Source organism: Carassius auratus, unplaced genomic scaffold, assembly GCF_003368295.1.
Source record: "Carassius auratus strain Wakin unplaced genomic scaffold, ASM336829v1 scaf_tig00016351, whole genome shotgun sequence".
Classification (NCBI taxonomy): Eukaryota; Metazoa; Chordata; class Actinopteri; order Cypriniformes; family Cyprinidae; genus Carassius; species Carassius auratus.
This window is the reverse complement of record NW_020524667.1, coordinates 202608-214720: the sequence shown is the minus strand read 5'-3', so window position 1 is coordinate 214720 and position 12113 is coordinate 202608. Positions and strand designations below refer to the sequence as shown.

General features: G+C 35.8%; 1 protein-coding gene across 1 annotated transcript in view; it reads left to right on the top strand.

The window, feature by feature from the left end:
* Nucleotides 1-3498: 3498 nt before the first annotated feature.
* The window catches only part of LOC113075064 (DNA (cytosine-5)-methyltransferase 3A-like), a 39155-nt gene continuing 30540 nt past the window's right edge, over nt 3499-12113 (top strand). Inside the window, exons 1-3 of the mRNA XM_026247781.1 lie at nt 3499-3658; nt 5892-6070; nt 10890-10997. Coding sequence (XP_026103566.1) covers nt 5960-6070; nt 10890-10997 — 219 coding nt within the window. The 5' untranslated portion in view covers nt 3499-3658; nt 5892-5959. The remainder of the gene's footprint in view (nt 3659-5891; nt 6071-10889; nt 10998-12113) is intronic.

Sequence of the window (12113 nt, the reverse complement as noted above, 5' to 3'; positions counted from 1 at the left end):
TACGTGTTTATAAAACTGTTTTCTCTGAGTAAAAATAAGGGTCGTTTTTGGCTTTGGACTAATACAAAAAGCACAGAAGGGCTTATTGAAAATTGCAAATTCATTCTCTCTTCATTCTTTAGCTTTTCGCAAGGAATGTAGCCATTTCTCCAGTAACAGCAGTAAACAAAGTATACTTTATGAGACTCCTATAAGAGTGCTCTTAGAAAAAAGGGTTCATTGGGGTTCTATATAGAACCATAGGGTTCTTAACTCAACTCCAAAGAACCTTTTATGCTAAAAAGGTTCTATAATGACAAGAAAGATCCCAGATTTTTGGAGAAAAACTGAAATGGCACTCTTCTTGTGATATTGATTCACTACAAAATGATATAAATATATACATTTTCTAACCCCCATATCTTTTGATTTTTTGATCATTCACTTGCATTCATAAATACATTTAGAATACACAGAATAATGCAGTGAAAGAACGCACTCAAAATGCACACGCGCACTAGTATGACTTCATCATGTAACTTTACATTAGCCTAGATGTGCGCACTTTTTAGGCACGATTTGTTTAGTTTTTGAATATACTTGATACTGTTAAAAGGCACATCATTAAAACCAAAAATAAGAGTTCACATATCACACCTAAACGCGCTTGGAAAACGTAATTAGAACTAGCTACTAAATTATTTAAAAATACCTATCCATGTGCAGCTATGATTCGCGAACCCCAAACTGACTAAAAATGATTTGCAAACCCACTTTGAACTGCCGATCTGACTCACATGATTCGCGAACCCGCTACGAACTCCCAAACTGATTCAAATGATTCGCGATCCCCAAACTTCTTCAAATGATTCGCGATCCCGCTCTGAACTCCGGAATTGACTCAAATGATTCGCGAACCCGCTTTGAACTTCCGAACTGACTCACATGATTCGCGAACCCGCTACGAACTCCCGAACTGAATCAAATGATTCGCGATCCCCAAACTTATTCAAATGATTCGCGATCCCGCTCCGAACTCCCGAACTGACTCAAATGATTCGCGAACCCGATTTGAACTCGCGAACTGATTCAAATGATTCGCGATCCCGCTCCGAACTCCCGAACTGACTCAAATGATTCGCGAACCCGATTTGAACTCGCGAACTGATTCAAATGATTCGCGATCCCGCTCCGAACTCCCGAATTGATTCAAATGATTTGCGATCCCCAAACTTATTCAAATGATTCGCGAGTCTGCTGCGAACCCCCGAACTGATTAAAATGATTTGCGATCCCCAAACTTATTCAAATGATTCGCAATCTCGCTCCAAACTCCCGAACTGACTCAAATTATTCGCGAACCCGCATATGTGCCAGTGTTTTAATGTCTGTAGAGAAACAGAACTCTACTGTAATATCAGAGTAGATGTTTTAATTACTTTTCTCACTTGTTTTAAACAACAGCGTTTAGTTTCATCCAACTTCAGTTTATTTCAAGGTTTAAATTATGTCTGATTCTCTTTTAAGAAATCTTTGACCAGACTGCTATTGCTTCATTTTGACTTCCCACCTTTAAAAGATTTGGTTATTTTTCATTCATAAACGCTGGCCTTCCTTTGTGGACTCAATTTTAATAAAACCAGCAGAGATAATATGACTGTAGACTAGATTTGTTCCTGTATGATTATATAGATTTACATTTCAGATTTATATAAATACAGCTACAATTTGTAATAATACATGTGAAGTGATTCAGGGATGTTACAGTTTTTATCAAATGCTTAAAGGGTTAGTTCGCCCAAAAATGAAAATCATGTCATTAATAACTCACCCTTATGCTGTTCCAAACATGTAAGGCCTCCTTTTATCTTCGGAACACAGTTTAAGATATTTTAGATTTAGTCCGAGAGCTCAGTCCCTCCATTGAAGCTGTGTGTATGGTATACTGTCCATGTCCAGAAAGGTAAGAAAAACATAATCAAAGTAGTCTATGTGACATCAGAGGGTCCGTTGGAATTTTTTCAAGCATCGAAAATACATTTTGGTCCAAAAATAGCAAAAAACGACGACTTTATTCAGCATTGTCTTCTCTTCCGTCTCTTTGTGAGAGAGAGTTCAAATCAAAGCAGCTGGATTTCCGGTTCGCGAACAAATCATTCAGTTCACCAAATCGAACTGAATCGTTTTAAACGGTTCGCATCTCTAATACGCATTAATCCACAAATGATAAAAAAGCTGTTAACTTTTTTAATGTGGCTGACACTCCCTCTGAGTTCAAACAAACCAATATCTCGGAGTAATTCATGTACTCAAACAGTACATTGAATGAACTGCTGTGATGAACACGGAGCCGAGCCAGATAACGAACAATAGACTGACTCGTTCACGAGTCAATTTGCATTTTGTGTGTGCAAAGTTTTGTATGAAAGGTTTTGAAAAAAAAGAGGCAAAGTTTTACTAAAAATGTCAATAAAATTGCATTGAAAATCTGAATTAAATGATGTTTATGCATTATATATATATATATATATATATATATATATACGTACACACAAACTGTAAATCATCAAGGAATCACTGTATACTGTATTTAATCCCTGATTCTGATAGTATACTATTGAAAAAATTACAAGATCCAGAATCAGGGATCATTAAATATACAGTGATTCCTTGAATTAATATGAGTGCTGCAAGTTGCAAACCATTCCTTGAATAAATATGAGCACTGCAATTTTGCAACTTGCAGCGCTCATATTTATTCAATTAAAACCATAGCCTTTTGAAGTGTAAGTTATATTTCAATTTACATGTGTGTGTGTGTATATATATATATATATATTTATTTTTTATTAGATTTTTTTCACCACCTGAGTTTTCTCCTCCCATTTCTACCAGTGATCCTTTCCTTCCCGCTGTCATTACTGTTGTAGGTTGCCAAGTTGAGGGGACAAATGGGTTCAAATTTCAATGTATCTATTTAGTAAGAAGCATGTGTTTCATACAAAATCTGGCAACTGGAAAACCTTGGCATAGATAGATAGATAGATAGATAGATAGATAGATAGATAGATAGATAGATAGATAGATAGATAGATAGATAGATAGATAGATAGAATGTATAGGTGCAATGATATAGATATAGTAATTTATATGTACAATGATAGATTTAGGCAATATTATTATTAATTTACTTTTTTTCTAGTAATTTTGTAATTAAAGCACACACTCACAAAAGAATTTGGGTACACTATATATTTTATTGAATTAATTGGAACAATCCTTATATAGCTTGTTATAGCCGAAAAGACCCTAAATGACCTTATATGGTGCTTCCCTCACAGAGTCATTAGCTGTAAAAATCAAGCTGTTGCAACCATCATGAAAGTAAAACAAGAACATAACACCGATATCTTGTTCAAGTTCAAGATGACTGAAAGAAAAAAATCTGCTATTGTGATAAATCGATCTGGCTGTGACGTCACTGGTGAGCTAGATTTACGGGCTCTAGGACCCCGCGAACTCCTTCCCGCTGACGGGCCTCTGCGGCGTCTGAGAGCCCGAGACGGCGGAGCGGAGCAGGCCGGTGCCGGGGAGGGTCAGGACGGGGAGAGACGCGGAGGGAAGACGGGCAGTGCGCGACCACCGGAGGGTTCAGGCCCGGGGCTGCATGGCCAAACGGGTAATTCACACAGATATATACACGCCGAGATTCTCTCTGACAAATGAGGATGAGGATGGTGGAGGTGGTGGTGAAGATAATGCATTCAGATCTGCGCAGATGTGCGTTTTAAAATCCAGCAGCTGCTGCCTTTAAAGAGTTTTCCATCTGTCCGCTCGCTTAGGTTCATATGACATGTTAATTCAGTTGAATGTGTGAATGAAGCGAGCTGAAATCTGTCAACCGGCATTACACTTCATCATCATCAGGATTTAATGCAATATGTATCAATAACTTACACTTTATCGCAACTTAGATTGCAACTATTCCTCTTACGTGAAAATCAAAGGTTACAAATAATCTAAGCCTTTATTGTGAGGAAGACGAAGCTTTTCTGGATGATCTTCAGTTGTTAATTCAGTAAGGCCTCCTTCAGGAATATTTATGCAAATATCATGTACATAGCGATATATGTTATAGCCTAATCATTGGTTTTTGATGTTGTTGGGGTTTTAAATATCTAAAGATATATTTAGAAAGCATGAAAGCTCTTGACCTATATATGAAGAGTTCAGATGCAAAAGCCTCTAAATGCCATCAGAAATTTTTATCTAAAATTAGGATTTTTTTTCAGGCTCCTATATTTATGTTCAGTTATTTTACTTTAATAGCCTTGAAAAGGACCTGCACATTGCCATTAAAATAAAATGACTCAACCTAAGCATAGGAGCTTGATAAAAATCCAAATTTTAGATGAAAATGTCAGATGGCACTTAGAGGCTTTTGCATCTGAACTCTTCATATGTGTATTAGGCTAATGGTGTCTCCACTGTATCATTAACTGTTTTTTTAGTTTATTGTGTTTATTTATGAAGGTCTGTCCATTCACACCTGTGTCAGGTGTCTGGGGTTTCAATGTGACCCTCAGCAGGTCATGCTTCTGATGGCACTGTCATGCAACTTTATAAACACCTTGAGCTCTTCATAAATGTTCAAACCCAAAAAATAAATAAATACAAATAATAATAAAGAAGCTAAATAAATAAATGACAGCAAAGGAGAACAAAAAACAGAAAGTATAGCTGGTGCTTAAAATGTTGATCTGAAGAACATTTAAATTAGCATAAAGAACTTTGTCTACAAAGAGTAAAATATAGTATATAATAAATATAATATATAAATAGGCCTATATTTTTTTTCTTCTTTTTTTGATAAAGAAATGAGCGGTGAACCTGAAGGTGTTGCAAAACCTCTGGATTTTCCAAATTATGCCTTTCATTTCTTCCACTAACTCATTGTTTAACATCAGAAACACCCGATTGTGTGTCTATAGATCTAAAATAGAGGTCAGGCCCAATTTCCCTTTTCCTAATGGTTCATTGTGTTTAAAAATACAGTACTTAAGTTGAATTTAAATAGATGTCATTAATGAATCAAATAACAAAATAGTTTAAAAAAATCAAAAACGTAATTTAAACCTGTTGTTTTTGTATTTTAGTCTTAAATTTTGTTATATTTCTACTTGTAACTAATTTCTGTCAACCAATGATCAGTCAAGCATTAGAGGTCAATCAAATGCATTTCAAGATTTCTTGTAGATCAGTCTTGGCAGAAATATGAGTCTGTATAGGTCATGTTAAGAAAGGCTACCAAAGAGCAGTTTTTACAGATGACCAGCGAATCTCATTTAATTAAAACGTCATCTTTTAAATTCAACTTTGCATGCGTGCGAGAGTTTCTTCCCAATTTCTCCTCAAATCAATTTTTCCGTGAATAAGAAGTCATTTCGCTCTTCATCAGTAGAAGCTCATTTTACTGATTTTCTAGTGATATGTCTGAAAATGAATGAGATGTTATAAATAAACGAGAAATGCGCTCATTTTTTGAGTGCGTCATGGAATTGACGCGTGTGGACGCGACGCGGCCGCGTTATACAGCGCAAAGACAAGCTGGCAGGGATTCAAACGCCCGCCATGTTACAGACTTTCCACATTAAACCACAAACTGGCTGCTGTTTGTCTTCTGTGGACACAAATCAAGGCTTTTTACTGATTCTCTTGATGCGATAAGACAATATTGCCTCGTTTTATAATGAGGGAAACATTGTAGACACTTGTTTCCTCTTGTGCTTTTTCAAAATGGATCGCCTTTCATAGACTTAGGATAAAATAATCATATTTCCAATATCTGTTATAAATATCTGTTTCACTCCAGAAATAAATGAATACGGTCGTTGTTGTGTTTGTTTTCACAGGGAGGAGGAGGATTTGATGGTCTGAAGGTGGATCAGTTTCATCGCCACAGAAGTCCCTCAGCATTTTAATGTCTTTTGTTTCATTTGGTTTGATTTCAAATGCATCGATCAGGCCAGTAGTGTGTTTTTGTTTCATCATGCCTCTCGAGCTGGACTGTGACGCAGCGACGAACAAAACGGTAAGAGCCATCCATTTCGTCACAAGTTGTGTGTGTGTGTGTGTGTGTGTGTGTGTGTGCGCGCGAAGCAGCCAGACACGTGCAAGGTGAAAAGGACAAACCAGGCTGCGAGTAAAACACGCCTCCTTACCGTGTCTACGAGATCGAAGAGACTAAACTACAGCCCTCCAGTTTTTTAGACTATGTGTTAAAGATCGTGAAAAGCGCTGTATAAATAAACTTGAATCGAATTGAATTAATCCGAATTCTTTGAATATGACGCGTCGTTCTACTTCTGACGCGTCACTGGGATGCAGCGTTGTAATGTTTTTACACTAAAGGACTGCATAAAATACTTTAAGAAACGAACTATTGAGAAAACAAATATTCTTTATTCACAACATATAACGAAATACTTCAGTTTCTGTGTTTAGGCTATATCTTATAAATAAATGTTATTAATTATGATATAAACACATCTTGATTTTATAGCAATATAAGATGCACAATAATCAAAGAAGCTTTTGTCAATTATAACAGGGCCTTTTTTTACGTAACTTACGTCACTTGCTTTTAGAATAAAAGCTAAACGATGAGTCATTTTCTTCAAAGAAAAAAAAAATAATATACTTTTTACCCACAAATGCACTATAGTTCGACTTCAACGTTACGTAATCATGTTAGAAAGGTCACGCGTGACTTAGGTGGAAATACCAACCTAGTGTTTACAAAGCGAATGTGCAAAGAAAGTCAAAGGGTGCTTTCACACCTGCCTCATTTAGTTCGGTTGAATCGTACCAGAGTTTATTTCACCGTTTGGTGCGGTTCGTTTGGGCAGGTGTGAAGCAGCAATTGGACTCAGGTGCGCACCAAAGGCAGACTAAACAAGCGTACCGAGACCTGCTTGAAGAGGTGGTCTCGGTACGCTTACAGACGAACTCTGGAGCTCGTAGACAAACTTGAAGTAGTGAGGAGGATCAGAGCCTCATAGAAATTTGGTCTGATGACCATGAGCATGTCAAGAGTTAAGAAGAATTAATACACGCCTCCGCTTGAAGTTACGAGCAATGCCCGCTCGCCGTTTGCAGTGCATTAGAACATTCTTTTCAAGCCGCATCTGCGCTTCATTATAGAAATGTATTGTTTGCATATTGTGGTGTATACAAACAATGTAATAGATTATGGCCAGGGACAAAACCAGCCCACGCAGTCGTCTCTCCATAGTTGTGTTGTCTCCGTGTTGTTTGCTGGCTTTTCCACTTGAATATTGGAATATTCCCACACGTGAATTCTGACCAATCGAAAAGCAGTTTAGGAAATACGTCATGGCCAATGAGTGATGTGGATTTTGTCATGTGACTGCATTTTGGTTCGTTTCAACTGGTTCGGAGCAAAGCAATCAGTGTGGTGTGAAAAGAAACCAAAAAAGCTGAAAAATGCTACAATGTAGAATTGTTTGCCCTTGGTTCGGACAAAATGAACCGAACTAGAGATGTGAAAGCAGTCAAACACCCTTTACAAAAAAAAAAACGGTAAAACAACGATGACTGACAATTTTGAAGTTGGAGGAGAAAATGAGATTGAGTTTTTCAATCCACACTACCAGTACACAGAGCAGTATAGTATAGTATAATCTAATGTTATTGCTTTAATTTGATATTATTGTAGCATTTGTTTGTTTTAAACCCGTGTAGGGCCCTGTAATGACAGAACTAACACATTTAAACTCATCAAATCTCACCTCTGTGCTTGTCAAATGTTCTGTTTAACTGAAATGGCCCATCTTTGGACTCAGTAGGTGAAATAACCACATGGATGATTAGAGAAACTCGTTAAAATCACTGATGGGCATTAACCTGGAGCCCATCAGAGAGCGAGAGAGAGATTTTACAGTCTTACTGACCTCAGGAATCTCAAGAGAACCGCTGCAGTGTCATTGAGGTTACGACTGTGGGTGTGTAGAAACACTCTAGTAATTCTCCGTAACTCTTCATTTTCCTGCTCTGCTCCTCTTACACTTTAATGGCCGTTCAGTTATTATAAATCTGTTTTCAGATATTGGAGCAGCACTCTGGTATGGTAGTTTATGTACGCTGGCCTTACAGTGTTCAGAAAGCCTTGCCTAACTGAATTATGTGAGGTGAGGCAAGTGGTAGATTTTCATGCAACATAGTGAATGTGAATTTTTTTTCTTACTGTGTATTATGTGGTGAAGAAAGTCAGTTTACACCTAAATCTAGATAAAAGTGCTCATATGAGCTATTTCCAGCCTAAAAATCTGTGTTAATGTGTACTGAAAATCGTGTTATTACAGTTTGTGTTAGTGGGGTGAGCTGGTTAACTAGTGTTTTCATTGGCTTTCATTAACTTTGCACCAACTTTGGTCTGTTGAGCAGGTGAATCAGTTACTTGAGGTTTAGTAATCGATCTTGAACAGGGCAAAAGGTGTGTTTGAGATCTTGGTTGTGTGTGTGTGTTGTTTGTGATGGATTTTATTGCCCTGCTCATTCAGATGTCCTCTGTGAACCCGGCTGAAATTGTTTATTGGCTGATATAGTATTTATGGCAGTGATCAGATCAGTGTTTGTTTTGGCCGAGAAAATTGACCCATTTAAATGCTTGTGATTGCATGATTGTGATTGTATGTCCTCGATATGCTTTATTATTGAAAAAATTTAGTTTACACATTTGTTCTTATTGTGAATCCTAATAAAAAGTTTTCACATGAGAATTTTAAAGATTAAAAAGATTTCTTATGCATGGCTCTGACCATCAACATTTTATAAATCGGATGTTTAACATTGTGGAATTGTTTAATTATGGTACTTCAATTTTTTGATAAAGCAAAGATACATTTCTAAATATTATAATTTTTTTATATTTATGAATATTTGTAAATATATTTTTACTGATTTAATTTAGTGTCTATAGGACAGTGTGCAGGTGTGTTTTCTTCAGTCATTTCAGCCTTTATATATGTATTTTGTATATTTTTTATATGTGCTTTGTATGTTTTATATATTCAGTTATTTTATTTTATTGATTTATTTATTTTTATTTTTATTACTGTACTCTAAGAGACCTTGTGCAATATTTTAGTCTGTATATTAATACTGGTTAATTATTTAATTTAAACATGTATGTTCTGTATTGTATGGAACATTAGATATTCTGTCTATCTATCTATGTGTGTGAGTGTGTACTCTACCTGGAGATGGAGAGTGGAGTGTGTGGATGGGAGAGAGAGAGATTGAGAGAGAGAGAGAGAGAGAGAGAGACTCGTTACACCAGGGAACTTCCTCTTGTTCTCGGCCCAGTCTCGTCGCTTGGCAACAGCAGTGGCCCAAAATAACCTGCTGATGACCGAAATAATCTGAAGATGACAAAAGCAGACACAAAATGTCTCTGCGCTCTGATGTTCTGATGTAATATTCTGCTATACTGTTAAACACTGATGTACTGAGTCATGTGTAACGTGTGAAAAAAGAATATTATATATATATATTAGTTGCAATTATACATTACCGTATAAAACAAATTAAATAAATTCTGCTAATCAAGGCTGCATTTATTTGATCAAAACTACAGTAAAAACTGTAATATTGTGAATTATTCCAATATTATTAATTTCTTTTTGAATATATTGTAAAATGTAATTTATTCCTGTGATGCAAAGCTGTATTTTCAGCATCATTACTCCAGTCTTCAGTGTCACATGATCCTTCAGAAATCATTCTTATATGCAGAATTTATGCTTAATAAACATTTCTTAATATATCAATATTAAAAAACAGTAACAAACAGTACATCTTTCTCAGGATTCTTTGATGAATAGAGAAAACAGCTTTTATTTGAAACAGGAATCTTATGTAACATTATAAATACAAAAAATCTAGCGATTAAAAAAAATTACCTTTGGTTTTCACACTGTTTCGTCAGATATATTTGGTATCTAGCTGACATTTGCATGATTTTGTATGTCTCACACAGACGGTTCATCACGTCTTTCTTGATCGAGGCTGCTATCATTCTGAGTCGACTAATATGAATCAGCACAGATCAGTAGAGATCAGAGTTCACGTCATGTTTATCGGTGGTTTTCATATCTCTAATGGATTGAGGTTAATGTTTAATGACTATAACATCTACTCAGGCAGTTTCACACACGCTGCTTTGCAGAAATACTCCCCTGGTGACCCCTGACCCCTGGGGACTGATTAAACTTGATGTTGTTTCAAAGGTTACAACAGAACGGTTTATGAGAGAGACAGGAGAGTTCATGAATTAGATCTGCACAATGTGTGTTGTGGTTTCATGGTTCATGGTGTGTGATCGCACTAGTGGATAAATAACATTAGTGGGCACATGGTTGCCAGGATTGTTGCCAGGGAAATGACCTCATGGTTTTGTCCAGGAGAGCAGCATCATGACCTGCTGGAGACAGTTGCTAAGCAGTAATTTCACCTTAGTAACCGCTCTCATCCGACTGTATCCCCACTGAGAGAGTCCAGCCGGATCATCTCTGGACGCATGCGTGTGTGTGTGTGTTTGAATTTGACGCTGGAAAATATGCTTAAGTCCTTAAATGTGTTGATTTAATTTATTTTATTTTATTTTATTATCCACTCATAGATCAGTCATTCGTATACAAATTCCTTTGTTTTATTTTATTATATGCTTATAAACATAATTCCTTCAATTTAATTTAGTTAAATTATTTTTGTTTGTTTTATTTTATGTTATGCTTATAGATTAAAGTAATATTCCTCTATTATTTAATATTATTTTATATATCACTTATATATCAAAGTTGATGTGTTTGTTTGTTTGTTTGTTTTAGAGTCCAGAGGCAGAACAGGAAGTGTGTGAGGTCACACACGAAGAGAGAGTGACAGACACACCAACACGAAGAGTTGGAAGACCCGCTCGAAAACGCAAAGCACCAGGAGTGAGTACTTCTGCACATACTATATGCACATCTATGGCACACACATGGACTTTAGAAAACTTGCGTGTTCAGTGGATAAATAATGTATTTGCATAGCATGTTCTGTATGGCAGTAGTTCATTGGTGTGCTTCTGAGCTGATTTGAATGTCTTTGGGACATGATTGAAAAATGAGCAGCTGATCAAATACTGCATAAGATACCAGCTTCAGTCTCATGCTGTGCTCGTCATGTGCTGATTTAAAGGAACAGTTCAGCCAAAAATGAAAATTCTCTCATTTACTCACCCTCATGTCATTCAACTTACATGTTGTTATATTTTATATTTTCAAAGCTCTTTTCCAGACACTAGAGTTCTAAAATTTGGGGCCAGTATGATTATGATGTATTATTATTTTTGAGAAATTAATACTTTTGTTCCGCAAGCACACATTAAATTGATCAAAAGTAACAGTAAATACATTTTGAATGTTACAAAAATGTATTTTTCAAATAAATGCTGTTCTTCTGAACTTTCTCTTCAAATAATCCTGAAAAAATGTTTCCACCAAAAATATGAAGCAGCTCAATGGTATATATATATGTATATATATATATATATATATATATATATATATATATATATATATATATATATATATACCGTGTGTGTGTGTGTGTGTGTGTGTGTGTGTGTGTGTGTGTGAGTTTGGTCACTATGAGTTTTTTTTTTTTTTTTCATTTAAATAATTTATTCTAAACGCCTTTTGTCTATAACGGAAAAAAGAAAGTCACATACTTATCAAATGACATAACGATGAATAATTTCCATTTTTGGCTGAAATGTTCCCTTAATGGCAAGACTTGCCTTTGTCTTAAAGGGACAGTTCACTCTAAAGTGAAAATTATTACTCGCCCTCAAGTTGTTCCACCCCTATATGAGATTTAATCTTAATTCTTTTATTTATTTTTTCCGGTGAACTATCCCTTTAAGTATTTTCATGATTATCGTTTCACTACAGTCGTTCCAAAGCAACCAGAGACACACACATCATGTATTTGACTATAATAATTAAGTGTTAAAAGTATGTTTTAATTCTACTAATTCAGATGATTTAATTCATGTTACGATGTTAATT